Source organism: Lepeophtheirus salmonis, chromosome 1 (assembly GCF_016086655.4).
Source record: "Lepeophtheirus salmonis chromosome 1, UVic_Lsal_1.4, whole genome shotgun sequence".
Lineage (NCBI taxonomy): Eukaryota > Metazoa > Arthropoda > Copepoda > Siphonostomatoida > Caligidae > Lepeophtheirus > Lepeophtheirus salmonis.
In genome coordinates this window covers 16,685,424-16,708,610 of record NC_052131.2, presented here as the reverse complement: position 1 = coordinate 16,708,610, position 23,187 = coordinate 16,685,424, and the positions used below count along the sequence as shown (strand labels likewise).

Genomic DNA, 23,187 nt, shown 5'->3' with positions numbered 1-23,187 from the left:
AAAATATTAAATAACTGTTATTCTTGTTAATAATCTTCTTCTTTTTTTTTTAAATTCCTCTGAAAAATAGTCTTATTGACCATTCCATTATGGATTGTGGTTTGTAAACCACTCATTTGATTGATATATAAGTCTCCAAATTTGTACACATGTGGCTTGTCAATACAAAAGGAAGCTAGACTGATTTTTATCAAAATTGAGTCGAATTTCATGTCGATTATTTGAGGAATTATCGTGAATTTCGATAAACAAACTATTCTTATTAACCGTTTGAGTGCACTACAAATTGCACTTAAAGTAGCCAAAATTGATTGTCACAATAAGATAATTAGAAATTGACAGATTGCATTTGAAATGCCATATTAGGGACCAATATAAGTATAATAAATCAAGTGAAGGTGCTCAACTAAAGTTATAATTATTAGGTATCTTAAAAGGTATGCCCTCTAACTCTGAAAGGTAGCAACGAATATTCGGTATTCATAATATAGAACCTCTATTGGAACACAAATCATCCGAAATTTACGTATGTGCTTCCAACGGGGCACGGACATAACGTCGAAAGACAAAACTTTGAAGAACAAAAAATCGAAAATACAAATTTTTTCGAATGATATTTTGAAACACAAAAAATATATAGAACAAAGAAAATGCAAAAAAAAACCTAGAGATCTGAGGGCCTTATAAAATTACAACCAATTAATGTATATTTACATTTTAAAAAGTTCACAACATAATGAACTTTTTGTGTGGGGGTGCAGTTGAGCAACACACCCAATGATCCTCTTGCAACACAAGAAACCAGAGGATGTAAAGGATACGGTAGGAATTCAAAAAAAAAAAAAATAACTAAGTATATCTTGTTTATAATTGTTTACATCGGATCATACGATATAACATTGTAAAGGTATGAGTGTATACTACACACACTTATTGGACAGTATTGCGCTTGGTTGGTTCATTCGTGAATTATCGTGCGTCGAGTATGGAAGTCTCAACAGAGGAAATTCGCCATATTTTACTTGTTTACTACTTGAAAGGGTAAAACGCGTCAAAAGCTACTAAGAAAATTTGCAATGTAGACGGGGCCATACACTTTGGTTCGTGCTGCACAAAAGTGGTTCGAGCGATTTTTCTTCCTTTCTCAATTTTACTCTCTACTATCAACAACTCGAACGCTTGTAGCTGGTGATCGAGCAGAAGTGGTTAGCATTGGTGAATAGGAGACAACACGACATCATGAAGACAACAGTATATCGTTGATGACGCTCCGGGAGCTCTGACGAGAAGTTTTTATGGATCTACCCTACAGTCCTGACCTGGCACAAATGACTACTACCTGTTCTCGTCTATGGCCTACGCACTTGGGGGTACAAATTTGCACTTAAAAAAGGCATGTGAAAAATAGTTCTCTGAGTTTTTTACTAATATTTTCTTATAAAGAATTGAAATGAAGCAAAAAATACGAAATTACTTTTTCTTCAACCTATTTTAATGCACTTTTACTACTAATAAAACTATAAATTTTTCAAAGCCAGTTTCATTTTTATTTTAAAATTATTTAGTTAAATATTTAAATAGTACTTATACACTCCTGACCTATGTAATATATGAAAAAATATTACCCCTTATTTTAATTATCATATCAAACATTATAGCAATATCAATGCATATGGGAGAACCACCACAGAAAATCCATTTAAAAAATCGTATTTGTTGTTAAATATATACAAGAATGTATTAGAGCAAAGAAATCAATGTATTAAGTAGGTCATGAGACCATTTCCAAATAGGTGTAATATTTTATATTCAATTAATTTAATCTAAACAAACCATAAGAGAAATATATATTTATTTTTTTAAACAAAATGAAATCCAAGGTATTTAAATACATATTTACGATCAATAAAAGAAACAGATGAATGTGTCAAAATAAAAGCAACTTACTACATATTGACAGGAGTGAAACAAGTCTTACACATCATCATTGTTAAGAAACTTCTTAATGTATCTTATTTTTGATCAAAATAGAGATTTGTACATACATATATCTAACAACAGGTTTGATTTCTAACTTCATCCTCGATTTTTCTTTCTCAATATACAATGTAGATCTCCAAGTAATTCTTGACAAAAACAATACCTAGTAGCGTTAAATAAGGATATTGTTTTAGTTTGATGAACATGAAAAAAAAAAAACAATATTCAAGACGTCATCAGACATCTACTTTTCTTATCCTTATGAGAAGAGAATATGAAACCGGACTGAATTTTGATACTAGGTCCTAAATTAGGAGGGAGACAATCTCAAAAAGCTAATTGCTAATAAGATCAGAAATGGCATTTTCAGTCAAACTGACCACTACAGAGTTGAGATCCAAAACTTTGCAATATCATTTAATTACAATTTTAACCCCGTTATTTTAATTATGAGGTGTCATTATACAGCTAAACAGCAGCTGAAGCAACAATTAAACAGCAACAAAAGAGGCAATCTCCTCTGCGCTGGGGTGAGTGCCCAGAAGGATTCAGAGACAATGGTCATCTCCATCCTGACTGTCTATAACAACTTGAGCCCCACCCTGAGTCACACTGGTCAAGAAGTCTTCAATGACTATCATATTGTGTCCTCAACTTCCCGTATTCCTGGAGAGGCTCTCACCGCTGTTAAAGAGCGTTTTGAACATACAAACAAGCTCAACAGAGCAATTCACAATCTCTACGACCTCCTTTATCGTGTGATGGACGCAGAGAAGATCTGCATTCTGTTGTTTGTTGACGTATCACAGCCAATAATGCAGCGTATGGAAGCTAATGAAATTCGAAACAATTTCTTTTTAATTGCACAACATTGATTGCATGTACTAATGGCTTGTGTTTTGTCGGTCCTTATTTATAAGGGAAGACTAGAGTCCCATTCAGTTTTACAACTTACTCACTTCGGTCTTTGATGACGTCACACAACTCTATTTCATCTTCCTTTTAATCAGTTCTAATATTCAAGAACTAAATGCTCTAAATGGCGCTGTACAATTTGCTTAGAAACACTGTAATGAGGCTTAAGTAGTTTAAATTCATCACTCTCTAGAATTTGAATACCCTTTGACCAATATTCTTAGCCAGCCATCAATACAAATATACCTAGTATGTATTAATATATAATGCTGTATATAGACGTTCTTTCTATGGACATGTCAATGTTTGACGTGAGGCACTTCCTATTCAGAATTTCGTTTTTATTTTTATTTTATAATTTATTGAAAAAAAAGGAAAGGGTTTTTTTGCCACTCACCTGTCTTCGTATTTCGACTTTGTCGTAAATATAAAACGACAGTAATAATAACAATAATCATACAACAAATCATTTGTCATTTCCCTCGTGATGAAACCACCACCACTATAAATAAATAAATATAATATAAAGAGCGGTCCTTCACATACAATACATACATACAAGACCTTATAATAATGGATCTCAAATGTCAATATAAACATTTATTTTTATGAGACAAACATAATTATATATTGCGTTGGTATAGGTAGGTATACGAACAAGAATTTTCTATTTATGTCATCGATTTGAAAAAAATAAATAGTGTGATATAGAGTTTTATTTTTTTGCCCTTCCTTTTATTCGGTTGAATGATCCTAGATATTCTGTATACCTCACATCCTTCACTTTAATGTATGAGACGCTTTCATTTATAAAGAAAATAGGGGTGCCAAAATACGTTGGTAATTAGTAGTAATTTGTATTTAAAGAAAAATTCAGTTTTATTAAAATGATTTAAAACAATTAGTGTTGTTTTATATTTATCATAATTTATTCATTAATTTTTGTATATTATATCGACAAATCCAGATTTTATTCCGGTTTATTTTTGTGTTTGATCAGTATTGGTAGTTTAAAAATACAAAAAGACTTTGACATTAAAAGTTGAAGTGAATTTGAAGTTGGCAAGATCTGTTGGAGTCTTGTTGGATGGATGCGTCTCATCATTACCACCAATGATCATCCAACATTTTCCATAAATGGAGGATCAGGATATTGCAATTTGTCATAATCGGTTTCCCCTTCATATCTATACATAGGTAGTTTTACCTACCAAAAGGGAGCCTAATGAAGAAGGGTTTTTGCAGGTCAATTTTCCTTCGAATAATATAATCAAAGAATCATCAGAACCTGTTGTGCTGTCTAACTAGAATCCAAAACAGAGTATAGTGATCAATTTTTCCGAATAAACTCATGTGAGCAATTCACACAAGTTCATGCACACAAATCCTAATCAGCCGATTCTTCCAACATATGGATTTAAAAAAAAAAAAAAAATCACTAAATGTTGATAATTATTTAAAGCTTAACAAGTGTATATTCGAAATTAACTGATCAACAATCAAAATACTGATCAGGACCGTCTGCATAGGTTAGGCTAGAGGTGCTTGAAATCCCTCTCAAGTTCACGTCCCTCCATTTGAGAACCATTTATGAATATCCTTATGAACAACTTTAGGGGGCATTTACAAGATATGTACGCAAGTTTTTTTGCCGTCTTTCCTTCCCCTATGCTCGAATTGAGCACAGATTTCTTATTTTTAATTTTAAAAGTCCACCTATATACGGGGTTTTAACAACCCATTGTCTCTGATGACAGAGCCCAAATGATTTTTTGGGCGACAAAATACTCAGTAGGTGCAAATTGAAGTGTTATAACGTACTACTGAATTATTTTGTTTAAAAAATATACCTATAAATTTGTTTGAGCATTGAAGCAGCTGCCTTTTCTGAGAAAAAGTACATAAATCATCAAAAAAAAAAACTAATTTCTTTGCAAATGATGAAAAAGCACACAGCCTTTCCTCATGAATGATTTGAAAGGTGTGTTGAGCATTTGCCAGAGAAAGAGCGATATAAATTGAATGATTGCTATTTTTTATATATTGGGAACACCCCTTCCTACTATTTTGCTTCTTCAAAAACAGTAAAAATGTAATATCTTATTATCATATTTTGATTTTTCGACATGTTTGAGTGAGATACTTTTTTGAGAGATTTTGCATAGAAGAGGCAGTAAAGAACCCCCCAAAAACGTATCATTTGACTTATATGAATAGATAATAATTATAAAGGATGATTGAGAAAAAAGGCTTTACAACAGGGCTTTTAAATGAGGGAATCGGGAATTTAGACTTTGTTAAAAAACGACATTCATAAATAATTTTGTATAATATCTAGTACATATATACAGGAATGAATAATTGTTTTTTATAATAAAAAAGTCCTTAAATTTATTAATTAAAAAAATAGATGACACTTGAGATTCTAAAATCTGTGAAAAGGTTGAAAACGGCTTCCCTTTTTATTAATATTGAAAAGTTGTGAGGCATAAAGCCTTGTTTCATTACAATGGCGTGGAAGTTTTACATTTTTTACAAGTATGACTAGTACTCCAACCTTAAATATGCAGTACCAGTTGGGCTGAGCGAGTTCAGAAACTCAAAGGGATAACAGAATGTATCCTCAGCTTCAATAATATTGTGAATATAATAATATTTCTTCTGTTCTCCAGTTACCATAAGCTGATGGTTGTGTATATGAACATCACCACTTTGGGGAGTTAAAATAACATTATCACTAACTTTTTAAGACATTTTTATTTATTTTTTCTTAAACTATTTCATAGGGCATGAGCAAACTGATGAGAAAAGTTTCCAGAGCGCTTTCTATAAGAGTAAAATACCTATATTTCATATTAAATAATATTATAAGTCAGGGAGTTGTATTATTTTGCTGCAAGACTCTCTGTCACTTTGTTTAGAAACTAATATACATAAGTAAAAAAATACCCATGCTTAATTATTATTTAATTGACATTTTCCTCTATTAATAAACCCCTGGGCCCTCTGTACTTACAAATCTGAGAGGGGCACATTTACAAATAAATGTATCTGAAGTTTGATCACAATTCTGCAGTCTTAGTATTTAAAAAAAATATATTTATTTATTTATTTTTCAATGAAGGGGGAAGCACGGCACCCTAGTGTTCCTCCGTAGTTACAATACTGGCCTGGACTGTTTGAGACACCATTTGTATCTATTTGCGTGTTGATGGTGAATTATATTAATAAAGTGGTCTTTAAATGAAAAACTGTATAAAAAACTAACCTAGACTGAAGGGGAAATTGAACAGTAAATGTAAACAGATTCCATAAAATCATTTTTTTCTGACACACGTATCCACTTAGTTTTCCAGCAGTTACATTCACAAAACTCCATGCCTATTATTGGCAAAAAAAAAAAAAAAAGTAAGGAGATTATTAGGACATATAAAAAAACAATTTATTTTGATTATCTCGTTATTAATAAAGCAAAGTTTATTTGTATATATAAATATGTGAAAAATAGTGATGTATATCATCAACATATTTTGATCTCAGAAATAACAATGTAGTGATATTGATTCAATATTGGAGGCGTGTGCATGTAGCATCAAGTTTGTAACACTGCTTTTGTTTCTATGTAAAAATGAATTATTTTTAGTGAGTGCTCTAAAGACTAAAGTATTCATCAGTCCTCCAATGATATTATTATTTGGGGTTTTTTTTCTTTCAAACTCTTATTATTATTCATTTATTCTTGAGGTGAGAAAACGCATGAATTGATATAAGTATCGAGTAGTTACGTGGTGTTACGCTCATTAAAAAGGGGGAATAACACCCCGGGTTTTTTTGGGAGTTATTTTCCTTAATATTAGAGCAAAATTGGTCTTTTAGCCGACACCTAATTACTCCAGGCAATGCTGGATGCTACTGCTAGTTTTAAATAAATTCATGGCTGAATTCAGCTTATTCCTGTAGAGTTGAGTGGTTTAATTATTAGTAGCATTGAGCCAACATTTTAACAGGATCTCCCAAGGAAAATAATAATTCCTTCCAATACCCATTTACTATTGTAAATATTACAATTACCCGTAAAACTCCATGTCTATAAATAAGAGCCACGGACAATCACTTAAGTGGTCGAAGTTGACCAAGAAAACCCTTATTTTTCTCCCGTTTGTAACTTGTTCCAGGAGTGGTAGTAAGGAAAATCTTTGTATCAACTCTCCAGGTTAGACGACGTAAAATATTATACAAAATGAAGCCTTCGGTGAATTTCTTTAAATACATCCCTACAATGCAGGAACCTTCTTTTAGTTAGTAATAAATAATGATTCATTCTTTTAGACTTAATTTTAAACGCCTTGTCACATATCCGTACATTTATAGGATTTATATAAAGTTCCAGAAAATTATTTAAAAAGAGGACTTATTTTAAATAACAACAATCAATGCTTCTCATATCATTCATATCCCTCCACACCCCTCCATGAGAAACCCCATCCCTCATTAAACGCAGAGGATTAAGGCGAATGGTTTTAATGGTGGTGGAGTTTAAAAGGGATGATGTTAAATGAGAAAGGGATCATCATCATGATAATGATGATGAAGATTTGACCACCCATCCTCCCACACACATAGAAGTATATTTTTCTGACATTAAGTAATAATGAAATGAGAGATTAATGGTCAAAGAAAGAGAGAGGAAAAAAAGAGGAGCATCTTTCATAAACTGACTTTCCTCTTTTCTTCTCTTCTCTTCTTAGTTGTTTTCCTCTTCCATCTTGTTTTCTATGTAAAGAGGGAAAGTGCTGCGTGAGTGTTGTTCGCCATCATCTCCTCTTTGCACATTGAAGAGAGGATCAAGATGACTACTGACGAGGATGTTGATGATAGTACGTAGTAAAATGAAATATAGAGCCTGTCAATATTATTATTATTATGTGAGATATTATTGAAACAAATTGATTCTTCTACACGACTTCTTCTTCTTTTTTTCTTCTTCTTCCGTCAAGCCTCCGCAGCGCATTCCCTTCTATGGAGAATAATCATATATTTGAAAAGCGACGAAGCGTCAATAAAGAGCGTCAATTCTTCTTAACTGGGGTGAAAAATAATTTTCTATTTTCACACGGGGAAAGAAGACGTTTTGAGTTGTCTTATACTTATAAGTCTCATATCAAAGTAAAGAGAGAAGGAAATGCAATAAAAAGGACACTACATACAATGACCTTTTTGCAATAGATATGTACGTTAAAAAATTAGGGTGATCAACCATGCTGATTTACTCGGATATTTCATCTTCTTATCATCATATCTTGGAGCCTTTTTGTGTCTCCACGATAAATAAAAGTCAAATTAAGAATAATTATTTTTCCTTTTTATTTAAAAAAACACGATTCTAAATAAACAAGAATTAAAATGAATGAATATTTAAGGGAAGCTCAATTTTTAGATTTGACAATAGATTAACAATCCAATCATCTAAGAAGGTCTAAGGTGTCTTCTTTTTTTTGGAAATCAAAATATGGTCACACTATAATACACACTCATACCACATTTCAAAATTATAATGTCATATATTTATTTAGTTCCTCATAAGGGATTGTGTAAAATGAATCTTGAATAAAGCTTAAGTAGCCATCAAATTGGTCTTAATGACATTTAAATGAGTGTTCTCCTGATGCAAATATTTTTCCCCGGCTCTGGTACGTAAATAGTATCGATATTTCGATACTTATTTGGTAAAAAAATCTACTAAAAATGTCGGTAGGGGGCAATACTTAGCCTTATAGTGCCTTTCACAAGTTGTTGTTTTTTTACTTCATGTAAGGACAAATATGACGTAATAGCGGCATAATCACTGTTTTGTTATTGAAAGACTTGGTTTGAGTGAATATGGATGAATCGCATTTAATAGTCACGAAAAAGACTACTACTGAAAAAATATTGATTAGAGGTTCCGTTCTTAATAGAACTTCCTACTGGGTATAGCACACACTTATTTATCTTTGCTAAAAAATGCATGCTATACGCGGTAAGTGACTTTTTCAAAGGTTTGTTATCACACTGAAAGGATCAGTTCCAATACCTTTTGTATTGTCTTTTTTTAATTCTTCGATACCCCTGTAACACTCTACTACCAACCTAAATTAGAAAATTGCTATATCTGACATTAAAAAAAAATATTTTTTTTTTTGCCTTTTTGATATGTAAAGAATGTAAATTTTCAAGGGGAGATGCATTTATATATTTTAACAGTTATTTTACATTATTATTTTAAGCAGAAGACCATAATTGCAATACACACACAAATATTTGTACATTGGAAGAATAGCTAGATAGGGCATTTATCCATGAATAGCTTGATTGAAAATAGGGTACTAATCACATGACCCATGACCTATCTCATATTGTTTTCTTATGATTTGTGGGATATCTTGAGATTGGTTGACCTTGACATGCAACGATTTGGAGGAGAAAGTTCATGATAGTAAATTTAGAAAGGAGAACAAGCCTTGTTAATATATTAGGACTGGTCAAGAGTCAATTGGGTAGAATTCTATTATTGATCTAACTTAACGTTGTATGCCAACGGTAAATATGAAAAAAAAACAGGCAACCTACAAGTACAAATAGTTGTATTTTTAAATAAAACATATTTCTTGTTAATGATCTCATTTTCTACTATTAGCTTAGTAAAATATCCCAGAAAAATGTTGATATTTTTTATAAACATTTTTGTGTGGGTAAACACACTATATATATATTAGTTAGGATTTCCATTGGAAGTTTGGTATCAATAATGATAACAACCCCACCAACAATTCCACAGTATGGAACCACTATCCCAAACTAACTATATTAGGATCTACATCAGGAGAGCCAAACGTACAAACCACACTCTGACTTGGTCCAATTGGAGATTCTATCTAATCTTGTGCGAAAACTCTGCATTATTAAGATATTTAAAATTCTCAATTTTTTTTTTTTTGGCATACCTACCTCTGGTGAAGCTATAAATAATTTGTAATTTCCTTTTCAAAAATGTCATTTATAAAACGTTGTAAGAGTTAATTTATTAAGGGTCTGACATCCTTGCGGTTATATCATGCATAATGAAGCCCGATGGGCATAATGAGTCTCTGATAATAATTTGGATATTACACTTGCTAAGATATAAATTTCAGTGGGATCCAAACCTGGGAGGGGATGAAGGATAATGTCCTCTCCTTTACTCCTCTCACATTTTGCTATAAATAGAACCAGTGAGCAGTTATGCATTAGCTATTCCTAATTCTTATTTCTTAAACTAATTAATTTGTTCAAAAATTAAGAGAGGTTCAAAATGAGATAAACTAAATGTTATATTTCATTATACAAATTCTATCACCGTGTTTTTGTTTAAATGTTTAAACCTATTGAATGATCCGTAGGGTTGAGCTTCAATATTAATCTAAACAACGATTGTGAGAGACAACGAGAAAGGATAATTTATCAAAAGTGGTACTCCATTTTCTAGTCATTTGACTCATATATCAAATAAATATTTTTGGGATGAGGCTAAGCCTTTTAACAGGGAATCTTTGATTACTGAAGAAGGATGGACGTGGATGAGGGAGGCCAGCTAAAACTGGTTTTTGAAAGCAGTTTTGTACAAGAATGGCATTATCTCGTCAAAATTGGTAATATTCAATAACTGAATAAATATTTATTGCTGTCAAAATTAGAAATACATTGTTCAAAAATGGTGAGACAGCAGAAATTAATGCAGTCAAGAAAATAAAAACCATTTTATTTTTAAGAAAGGGTCATAAAAAAATTTGACTTTTATAAAACAGTATTTAATTTTTTTTTTTTTTTTCATTAAATTGTATAAAAAATTGTAAAATTTTATAAGGTTTTTTTCTTCTCTCCCACAGAAAAATCCTAGTCACAGCCCTAACCTCCAAGTGTGTCTTTATCAAAATGTAAGTATATTGTATTAATGTTGAGAATCAACCAAGATCTATTTTTTTTCTTTTTTTCAGTTTGGTCTTAAGTGATTCTTCCTAGAACGAACTGTACGGATATTTCAATCCAAACCACGGTTTGAAACAATGGGTACATATTTTAATCCATGACCGATAATTTTACAGTGAAAATTTTCGCCGCTGGTGAGTTTGCCTAGGGGAGATTTTGCTGCATGACATATTAGTCACTTTTTTCATTCTAACTTTACTGTTGTATTTCGATCAGATTAATAATATATCTAGGAGAAAAGGAAAATAGTGATGAAATAAGTAATAAACAATATTTAATGAAGAAACTGTGTACTGTTTATACTGAGATGATGAGTCTATTTCTATATTTTGAGTAAAGTTCGAACCAATAATACAAAAACATAAAAAGGGCGGCAAATATGTCATGCAGTAAAATATCTTTAAGACAAAATTAACACCTGCAGAAATGTAGGTGGAAAAATTACCGGCTGCAAAATGTTCTCGGCAAAATTACCTAGAAATATTTAAATCATGGACCAGAATTCAAAGCGTGGATCGAAATTTAAATGGTACACTGAAATTTCCTTTTCTAATAAAGTTATCTATTTTTTACTTTATTTTTTTTATATAAATTTATTCTCTAAAAAAGTCATTTTTTTGTAGACTGAATTTTACTACAAGATTGATATCAATAGAAGTTCAAATTAGTTTAGAATTATAGCAATCTCAGACTATTCTTGGATTTCTAGTATGAAACCACACATATTTAATATGTTTACTGTTGTGTAAAACCTTATTTAGGACTGAAGACTGACGTCCCTTCCAGATTTAGTCTCGGTCTGGTCCAGTTCAGCCCTAAAAACTTATTGAGTTTTGTTCTTGATGACGTCAATTAAATTTATTTATTCTTATTTTAATCAGTTCTAATACGGACCGTTTTAAGGACTGACAGACTAAAAGAACGGTCCCAAGACCAATAGGAGCTGTCCTAGGACTAGACTGAACTGGACCAAATAAATTAGGTCCGACTCAACACTAGTTTTCATATCTTTGTCAAGTATTACATAGTATCTCAATATGACAACCTTTTGTTCAAATGATACATATATTTTGTTAAAAAAGGAATGATTCTAAACAATCTTTTTTTCTCCTTCTCCATTATACAACTTTTTTTTATCCAACCAAAGGCATTGATGATGTAAAAATGCTCACACGCTTCAGAAAATTGCTGTTTCACAAGAAGTGAATTCGTTTGTACAAATATGTATACATCTCTATGTCTGTATAGGAGTAAACAGGACTTTGAATTATCATTCTGGTTTATAGTATGTATCAATTATGAATGATTGATGAAGCCCTTAAAAGGTTTTTGGGGCGTTTTTCGATTCTTCTCTCATGTCCATATAAAAGATATCAAATTATGATGGAGGGTTGAATCCTCGTCATTTTTTTAGGAGATTGATATTCTTAGGCGCACGGGTTGTTGTTTGTGAGATCATAGAACTAACCTGAGTTGAATGGCAAGAGAAGGATTCTAATGAGCTGGGAAGAAAGCAGTCTCTGGAAAGATATATTTATATATATGCAATTGAGGTATGCCTTGGATTTTTAGGAGATAGAGGGACATTCTCTGCCAGTGGCTGCTGTGGGCAGAGATTTTGTTCGTATAAAAAAAATTACATCGCTATTTTACGACAAAGTAAACTATATAAATACTTTGTGGGAGGAGGCTGTAAGCCTCCTCCTCGACCAATCAATGGGAGGAATGGAAATGAGGGGGAAGCTTTCACGTCCTGGATATGAAAGAAAAAAAAGTTAACGCTCTCCTTTCCCTCCTCCCACGGCTATTCTCTCTCCTCTTTCAAATAAAGAATATGTGAGTGAAAATAATAGCCTCCATTCCTGTCTATTTTTGTTATTATTAGTAGTAGTTGAGTGACAAAGTGCTAACCTCACTGGGATGAATCCCAACCATCATAAACTCAGTAGTAATAGTCCACATCATTCTCACCATGTTGAAGCGGCGTCTCTCTATAAAGACTATTTGGACAAAGCCACTTCTCGATTCTCCATTGAGGCTCTTCTCTCAAGGAGTCCACCCCGCTCACCACAAAGAACCGGAGGGGATCTGGATCATCTCTTCTTTCCACTCTTGGATCCTTCCACGTCACTTCTGAGTCGATTAAGTGGGAGTGGAGGAACTCCTTATGGTGGTGGAGGTCTATGGACTCAAATGTTGGCGGCAGCTGCTGCTGCATCCGCATCTTCAGGTCCATCCAATCCTCCATTATTTACACACTCGCCCTCTCCTTCCTCCTCTGTGAAAGGGATGGACAAGGAGTCATGTAAGTACTTTGAAAATCTGATACAATAAACACGTTAAAAATGCTTTAAGATGTATTTAATTTTGATAGTTGTGGTAATTTAATAAGTAGTCAATTATGTAGGAGAGGATTGCGTTTATTTATTATATAAAAAAAATCGTCACTTTGAATATTTACCCCTTCCGATATAATATTTCATATAAATCAAAAGTTGAATCCATTTGTAGGGGGAATCAAGAAGGCTTTGTACATTTTGAAAAATAATAAAAGCTTGATTGTTGTACATAGTACGACATGCATTGATGTATTCCATAGTAGGGATATCAAATTATGAAACCTGTATACTTTTAATCCTTTTAGTGGGATCATTATTATTATAAATGCATGGTCCTCAATTGTCTGTCACTATGGAATAGTTTATCCATTTCCGTTTTTTTAACGACTTTCAATACAAATAATGATAACCTATGATTATGACTGTATACTTAGATATTTTTCTTCTCAAAATTAGATTCCCGATCCGAGGCACTCATCTCAAGTGACGAGGATGAAGAGGAAGGTTCCAGCTCAGATCTAGACAATAGTCTAAAAGAGCATCCTTTTGATATCGTCCAGAGTCGCCAAGGAAGAAACGGAGATGGAGGAGGGAATCCATCCGTGAATTCCAAGTCTAGACGCCGACGCACGGCATTTACCTCTGAACAGCTCCTTGAGCTCGAAAAGGAATTTCACTCCAAAAAGTATCTAAGCCTTTCAGAGCGCTCTAGCATAGCGCATAATCTACGCCTCTCGGAAGTACAAGTTAAAATTTGGTTTCAAAACCGAAGAGCGAAATGGAAAAGGGTCAAAGCGGGGGTGCACTCTGGGGCTGGAAGCAACGGGATTTCTTCTCCAACGTCGTCATCAACAGCAACCCCCGGAGGAAGTGAGAGCAACGGAGGGAAGTGCTCTCCGTCCAAAATAGTTGTTCCCATACCTGTTCATGTTAGTCGACAATTTGCAATGAGAAATCAAAATTACACGGGTCCAACATCTCGACTTGGTGAGTCGGGAACTCTACCCCTGGGGTTTCCTCCAAGTGGATCGTCACTCAAGCTGGATCCATCGATTCCATCCTCTTTCACAAACGTTAAATAAACCACCCCTTCCTTCACGAAACCTCTTCATCTCTTTTTACATAGTACATACTTTTTGTCTATTTCTCTTCATCTTTTGCCCCCCTACTAATTTTGTGAACGGCAACGTAGGTGTGCCAAGAGGAGTCTTAATTCCAGATAATGATGATGATCAAATACATAATATATAGATTTGTAAATTAATGAAAATTCAAATAATAAAGTAGATGTTTAAAAAAAACCACAGATTGTAAGAGATAGTTAGGGAGTAAGTATCCCATATGGTTGCTATTTGATTCATAAAAAGAGTACCTTCATGGCGGGGGATTTGAGAACCAACTCTTAATTTCATTAAGAGTCATATTCTTTATCATCTCATAAATGTCTGATTTATAGTATATGTATAAATACATCTTTTTAAAAGTGAGAATAATCTCACTTTTAAAAGTCTTTTGGATCAGCATGTATTCTGATTTTCTCTCACATTCCGCCATGAGATAAAGGGTAGAGAGAAAAATCACATTTATTTAATAACTCTTTAGCATATGGTAAGTGTAAAAATAGATTTATATATGTTCCTCCTGGTGAGGTGGTAAGTTATGAAGATGAGGAGAGCAGGTGGCTCTAAATTAAAATACTGATTTTTTTTGGATTTTTTGTATTCTGACGTATTGGGACATGAAATAAAGATTGCCAAAGGTCAACACTTGAAGTAGAAAAAAAAACCTCATCCTTCTATTTTGTGTAAAATGAGCCAAAAATACTTTTTTTTAATATCCACACATTAAAAAAAGAGTAACTTTCTCCCTCTCCCCCAATCTCCTTTCTAAAAAAAAAAAAAAAAGACAAGCCATTAAGTAAGAGTTGCGTGACTGAACTATCGTCCATAAATGAACATATATTGTATAATATAATGTATCAAACTTGTTTACACCTTTGAATCGACGTTATATGACGTAAATTTTCTATATATTTGAGCATTATGCTGTCGTTTAGTTATTCTTTCTCTTATTGTCCATCCACGCCTACCAATGACATCAAATCTTCATATAAAACTTATTCTTCCGATATGTAAAAACAAAAAAATCCATAAATGAGAATGGTAGTCCGGACAATATGAATAATTTTTCGGGAAGAGGACAGCTTTGCTGTCATTACAATAAAGGTAACGACTTTTACAACTTCTAAATATATATACATACTTTTAACGAGAAGTAAGTATATTATTTGAGATATAAGTAAAGTAATATGAGTTTAATTCGTTACTCAAAAAAAAATTGAAATGACTAATAAAAAGATGACGGATCCATATTTTCTCGGATTCAGGTCGGTGAATGGCTAACTCAATAATATTCTTATTCGAACATAATTGGGATTTTTTTTAAAAAGAATTATTCTTATAATTACATTGGACATGTCGTTACTTTCATTGTATCTTGCAACCTATCATTCTAAAAGAAACAAAAAAAAAGACAAAATCACTTGGTGCCTAGCCAATATTTCCAATAGTAAATATATAATTCAATAATATATTTTAGGAGCACTGGTTAGAGTAAAAGTATAAGAAGCTTCGACAGCTAACAACTAAATAAAGTGTATATTTTTTTGTTTGTGAGGACCTCTCCAACACAAAAATGTACAGTCTTATCAGCTCTCAATTTTTTTGATTATTTTTCCTAATTCGTATATTGAACGTTGATGGGTTGGTCTATATTTAAGTATTTTTAAACTGTAAACAATTCTCAACAATCATTGTACAATAATTCCATAGCTGGGAAGAATTGGCTAACCATCAACTGATTTTTAACCCCTGTGTGTATTTTTTCGAGGGGGGGGAGTTGTATGATACAATAAAGTTAAAGACGAGTGAGTATGACCGTGTAAAATAACCATGAGATGCAACTGTTTGTGTAGATGTGGCTCTAAGCAATAATCAATACAATAGAAATGCTACATTTGATATAGAAGATATCATTTTTAAATAACTTGGATTAAGTATTAAGTAATATAAGCTTTTTAAGATTTGGAAATCCCCTCGGATCTTTTTTATGACCCGTAAATTTTGGGTACCCGAAGCCGCATCAGGTCTTGGATCTCGATTTTTTTCAGATGATACAAGTTTATTTATAGTCCAACAGTCCGATCCAGGTCCTAGATATGTCCTATCTATCTAGAGTCAACGGGTTATCTGAGAAAAGGTTGTTTATAAGCGTATTTTTATTATATGAGGTGTTGACTGTATTTATATATATATACTATATATATGTCGTCTGCCTTTATTTATATTCATGAATTTATATAAAAAAAGTCCCTTTATAGGATGTAAAAAAGTAAATACCCAAGGTAAAAAGATTTAGGGTACTTTCGCCTTAAACTATTTTGCCTCAGGATATTTTACCTTTAAGTATATTAATTTTCTCATTACAGCCATTTTTCATCAAGGATGTTTCACATTATATATATATACATATTTATTATTTGGTTCCTTAATGTTAATATATGTATAAACAAAAAAGATAATATAAATATAATAATAATAAAGTCCTGGGCAATTACCTAAAGATACATAAAAAACATTATAGTTTAAATTGAGTGCCTCGGAGTTGAACCATTTCTACTATAAATATGCATGGAGAACAGATTCATCAAATAAAACAAAATTTCCATATTAAACGTAATATAAAAATTAAAACGATAAAATAGACTACTATGGCAAGCTTTTCCTAAAATTCTTGATCATTCTGTTAAAAACTCTTCCCTTGTTGGATCCCATAGATAGAATAAACTTGATCACTTCAAATGCTGTGAACCATGTATCTATTCTTGTTGGAATTTTGAACAATAAGGCCACATATCTCGCTGATGATCGCAACGATGACTTGATTTTACTCTTCCAGTCTTCAGGGAGACTCAATCGTCCCCTATGTAGATCACATAGTATATCCTTCTCACCTTCAAAATTAGACAATGCCATTTTCAAATGCCAAAGGTATGGTATAATATAAAAACCTGAACTCCTCTCAAGAGGAAACTTGAATCTCCAGTCATTGAATAGATCTAAGGAGTGAATATCATGCCTGGCTAAAATGCCCTTGCTAATAGCGTGTTCATCAAAAATAGATGGATCCTTTAATTTCCTAAAGAAAACTTCTTACTCAGATGTTTCTGAATAATATCTACAGTTGAGCCGTCATTTAAGTCCAGATAACTCGTTGTCGAGCCGCACCAAGCTTGAGACAGTATTGTGATTATATTATTGGTAAGATTGGTTCCCATCATAAGCCCTTTATATGTTCTGGCGATGGATTCTCCGACATGTCTACAAAATATTTACAGTAAATTTGCGGAAAGACAATTTATTAATGGGCTATGCCTCCCCCAAATTCAATTTGAGTCTTTTTATGACCTTTATGTAGTGTTAAAAGAAAAGTCTACCAAGTCATACCTCTTCCTCCATATTCACCATTTCTGCAACTAAAGGACTTGCTGTTGCTTCATAAATTAAAACAATAATAACACGAGTATTGTATAAGAGTATTCTTCTTTGTATATACACCCTCCTCCAGAGGTTTATGTTTTGATCTACTGAAGACTATGGTTCCAGTTATCTTCCTGGATACCATTACTCTCCCATGTGATGACTAATATATCAATCTTCTGTTTTATATTCCAGCTCCCAACTTTAAGCTCTCAAACAGGACTTCATGAACCGATAGGCATAATTATAGTTTTACTCAAATTCAACTCCAGACTCTTCCTAAACTTTCAAAATAAATTTAATATTACTTCCAGCCTCTTTATTAATTGAGCCCCTGAGTTTGCTTTCCCTGTCATAGTAACATCATCTACTTATAAGTCAATCAGATGCTTATCTCCCTCAAAACATACTCCAAGCCCGCCATACTCTTTTGAAATCTCTACTACAAGCTCCTGCATTGCAGCAATAAAAAGAAATGGAACAGAAGGAAATCCCTGCCTACAGCTTTTATTCAATTTAACTGGTTTACTCTCCACTCCAACTATATAAATACTATACGTGCCCTTATATAGTAGTGCCCGAACTGGATTAAAAAACCTCTTTGGAAGCAAACCCCAGATCGTTCTAACAATTTGACGATGAGAAATCGAATCAAAAGCTTTATAAAAATCAAGACCTTTTTTTTTTTAAATGTTAAATCAAAATATGATATATTTATAACTATAAAAAGAAGTTAATGGCTGTGTTATGTTAGAATAATGATGGTATTGTGCCTCAAAATTTCAAACCATACTATTAAAATCTCAATTAGTAATAAGTTTGAAACAGAGACAAAATAGGTAATATATCGAAAAGGACAATAAAATTAGTCAAAGACGACAGCGATTCGACTGGAAGAAGTGAATACCACTTCTTCCAGTCTCCGTTATCAATTAGCATTCAACATGGAGAATTATTATTAGGAACAAGTATAATATGATGCAAGAGCAGTGATTTATTGATCGCTATGATCCAAGATATGTCAGAAGAAGAGGCAGCTGTCTGTTAATTATGAGCTGACCTTTGAGTGCTTCCTCGAATCCTTTCAGTGGTTTTCTTCACTACAACTACTCGTACATCGTTCCTTATTTATTTGGTCCAGTCCAGTCTTAAAACCGGTCCTTTTTATTCATTTTGATATTGGTCATTTGAAATATAATTAGAAATGTCTTCTTTAAGAAATAAATTAAACATAAAAAGGACCTCATTTTTTTTCTTATGCATAAATACATGTGATGGAATTTAATGAAGATTTATGGAAAGTTTGTCTATTTTATGTAGTAAAAATATCAATTTTGAGCCCCAAGATGGCGTCTCCTTTAATTATAATACAATTTATGGTGTTATTGAAAACGCTTTATAATTATTTGATTATTTTAAATATTTAACCTACCAATCAATTGGAAGGATTTGTGTAAAGCAATACACCGCTTGGTCAATATAATTGCTTCAGATGTAAAATCATTTTAGTAACCTGCAAGATATTAATGTTTTAATGAATTACTTCTTCGTGTTTTTATCATTCAAACGTATTTGTAAAGAAAAGACACTACGAGAGACGACATATCTGCGTCCAGAGATCACAAGATGCCCATATTTTTATGGCATTCCCTCAGGCGTAGTTTTAACACTCACGGCAATTTCTATAATATAATCATCACTGACCATTGTATAGTGTACATGTTATTAATATCTTGGATGCCGAAAAGATTGGTAGAGCTCGTAAAAATATGAAAGCAAAAGATGAAAGTCAAAAATTATATCAGGCATGGGAACTGAAAGATCCTCAAATTAAAAGGTTTCAATGATACCTTGCCAGAACAATGCTGGCCTACTTTTTTAGAATTGGTTTTCTGAAGAATGAATTTTCTCTTCCTTAGCTGTTGTCATTAGTATTTAACTCCCGAGTAGTAAACTTATTTTCCTAGCTCATTCAATTATATTCAAAACCTGATTATACATGCATGATTACTCATAAAAGAAAGAGAGTAGCCTTGATGATTTATTGAGGAGTTATAATTGTGAGTCCTTGTTGAACTAAGAGTAGAATGGAGGATTGACATGAGAGTAATTATTGACGATGTCCTTGTATATTTCATTCTCACTCTCCTCCTTTGTAACTGTTGATTGTAGCTGATCTCATTAAACTTTATCACAGCTAAGCTGCTCTCCTCCAAAACATTCTTCAAATTGTCAGGCTTACCATGTTGATTTTTTTAACATACCCAAAATACAATTGATACTCATCACTTATCATCATTTGCTCCATAATACAAAAAGTTGAGAACCCATATCCTAATATATACGCCAATGAGTTAAAATCCGTGGATAATCAATGTATTTATGGATAGTAGAGCAAACGTTGTTTATCTGAATATGAGTAACGGGATGGTATGATGATGATGGTGTGAAAAACATCATTTAGTAGAAAATATCATTATACACGACCCAAACAAGTTATTTAATGCTATATATTTATTTGTTTAGTTAGTTAAATATTGAGGTTGTCTACAAAACACGACTACATAATATATAGGCAGGTTTGGTATTGAATGAGACCTTGGGATTTCCTTATACTTGCATCAAGTCTTCAAGTGTGCATAAAAACATGACGCTGCATAAATGAAGAAGACCAGACTCAAATATATGTATTCATATTTTTTTTTTTTTTTTGATAATTATACTCGACTGTAGAGATAGGATAGGTCATGAATCCGGATCCGAAGTACATGAATACGATATAAGTAAACTTGTATTAACACGAAAAGATCAAAGACCCGAAATCGAACCTTTTACAGGTACTATGAAAGATCTGAGGGGTTTTTCGGATCTTAAAAAGCTGATAGTTTTGCTTAATCCTAGTTTAAAAAAAAGATATTACCTGTATTGAACGTAGCATCTCATTTATTGTGATTAGTACTTGGAGTAATATATACATAAACAGTTGCATCGCACACGTCATTACCTTTACTGAACAACGTAACCTCTCATTTGAAAAGAAACAGAAACAAGGTGCAAAGTCAGTTGGTAGTTAGCCAATTTCTCCCAACAACATTGATTAGAAGAAAAGAAATAGAAAAATCAATAGTTGACAACAAACTCACTGTATATTTTGTTGTTATCGTGATAATGCAGTGCCCGTGGTTATTTGGTTGTCATCCGTCGAAGAGTTTTTCTTCTTTAACACTAATCAGTATTCTTAATATTGATTGGTTGGATTCGAGTAATTTCTTATTAAGCTGTGAACAATTATCAACTATTATTCAATAATAATTCCATAGTTGAAAGAAATGACTAACTACCAACATATTTTGGGTATTCTTTCAACTTTTTTAAGGAGAGGTTACGAGTTAGCTTATAAGTAAGGACTTGTCCAATGTTACATAGCAAAAATTATAATACTAACTAATAATTATTTTCTAATACTAATAACATTGGGTCAATCATTGTTTCGGAATCAGTAATTAGTAAAAATGTAAACGTAATCTGGATCCTATTTTATAAAGGTCCGAATTTCATGGTAAAATGATCATAAAACAAGTATCCGTCCAATTTTAGTTTCAGATCTCAATCCAAAAGTTTGGGTACCCAAATATTTACATCCAAAGATCCAAACCGACCCGAATGCGAAAAAATGAAGTTCTTTCCTATCTTTACTCATCTATTGCAATTCATGTTTTGAGTAACTCTTCTTATTATCTAATGAGCAGGCTAAAAGATCTTTGACTTCTCCTCGTGATAATGGAAGATCAGCAGAACATTGATTTTGAACGTAGATTAAAACTGTCAGTTATAATACATACATATGTAGAGGTTTGATAATGCTTTCCTTCCCTTACAAACAATTAACAAACGATCCTTTGTTCTTATTCTACATAATGCTATGAATAATTGATTCTATTCCAAATACTTAGCTTAAAATTTGAAGTCCCTTACATTGTGGGAGTATATATTTTCAATAAGGACTTCCTTGAATTTTTTAAAGGTAAATCAAGCTATTAATTATGACACTTCATATAAATGTATATTTATATATTATGACTCAGTTGTGCTATTTTTGCACAAATTTGCCATAAAATAAGTATCTATGAGGAATATAAAAAATGTGCAGGCTGCGGCAACATAACTTCCTTTTTATCATGCAGGATAATCGGACTGTAGAAGTAATGTGGGGGAGGGGGGGGGGCAAATTAGAGAAAGATTCTTAAGTTTTCTTGGAAATACAGTAATTATGCTCTATAACGGAATAATATTTTTATTCAAGAACTTTCCGGATTAGAGAATTTCCGCAAGTGGGAATTCGAGGTTGCAAAACCAAATATATTTTGCCAAACAAATGTACCGATTTTTTTACATTTTATTTTATTTACTTAGAAAATACATAAATGCTTATTAATTAGAGTACATAGAGGTGCCATAAATTGGCCATGGTAAACTATTAATTATTTTCTAAGGCCAATAGAAAAAAATAAGAGCCTATACTAGTTTGCTTAGATTTACTTTTGAGGGATGCCTGCAGATGGTTAGCTAACTCGAGGAAGTCGGCCCTTTGATCCTGAGGGATATTGCATGAATCATTAGCATATAGCAATATCTTTGATGCCATCTCCATCACTTCCTTGCTGGATGGGGGCTCCACTGGCTCCTCTTTAGTAAGCTCTTCATTTCATTCTGTACTTGTACCTAACTCTCAATTTTTCTAAATTTTAAGCAATTTTCTAAATAAACTTTATGTGTCCACTTTATATAAATTTTGTAAAAATTGCTTCTGTATCACATTATCTGAATTAATAAGTTGATGCCAAACTAGATACATCGCTATGTCTTGTTTATGTATATCATGTGGCGTTTCTAAATGTCCATATGTACTTAAAATTACTCTTCTGGCAAGACTTCATTTCCGTATGTCGAATGTGTTTTTGACATTTTGTAACTCAAAATCCTTCTAGATTACGGATAAAAGGAATTTTTGTTGTACGGAACAAAAAAGAAGTGAAATAATTTAATACAAGAAAGTATCTTCCATGTAACGGAATTTCTGTTTGCGATAATACTGTAGTATGTAATATTTACTATACAGTAAGTAACATTCATACGTTGGAGTAATGAGGAACGTAAGTTTCCTGTCGAAAATAAATATTGGCAGAAGATATTTTAACGGAATATTTTATCAAATTAAACATTTAAAAATTTAACTTCAGAGTTTTTATAGGTACCAATAATAAAAGTCCGTTAATTGCTTCAATGTCTTATATACAAAAACGAATATTTCAATTAATTTTCATAATTTGAAATTTGCTAAGTTCTTTGAAAGTAGATAACTTTATGGATCCTAATTCTAAATAGTCATAATTGATACTATGAGATTTGCT

General features: G+C 32.4%; 1 protein-coding gene across 3 annotated transcripts; it reads left to right on the top strand.

The window, feature by feature from the left end:
* Positions 1-7,628: 7,628 nt before the first annotated feature.
* LOC121119088 (uncharacterized) lies at positions 7,629-14,539 on the top strand. 3 transcript variants are annotated; one of them, XM_071888539.1, is made up of 5 exons: positions 7,629-10,847; positions 10,908-11,428; positions 12,047-12,735; positions 12,788-13,204; positions 13,695-14,539. In XM_071888539.1, exons 4-5 carry the CDS (start codon positions 12,820-12,822, stop codon positions 14,318-14,320), a joined length of 1,011 nt encoding a protein of 336 aa, XP_071744640.1. In that variant the 5' UTR covers positions 7,629-10,847; positions 10,908-11,428; positions 12,047-12,735; positions 12,788-12,819; the 3' UTR covers positions 14,321-14,539. The 3 variants fall into 3 exon arrangements, with proteins under 3 accessions (XP_071744640.1, XP_071744638.1, XP_040569643.1); XM_071888537.1 differs by having other exon boundaries at positions 12,047-13,204; XM_040713709.2 differs by lacking the exons at positions 7,629-10,847; positions 10,908-11,428 and having other exon boundaries at positions 11,477-13,204.
* Positions 14,540-23,187: the final 8,648 nt, after the last annotated feature.

Excerpts from the sequence above, each read along its gene's own strand:
- LOC121119088 (XM_071888539.1), top strand. The coding sequence starts at position 12,820 with ATGAATCCCAACCATCATAAACTCAGTAGTAATAGTCCACATCATTCT. Across the intron at positions 13,205-13,694 it reads AGGGATGGACAAGGAGTCAT|ATTCCCGATCCGAGGCACTC; the intron begins GTAAGTACTTTG and ends TCTCAAAATTAG.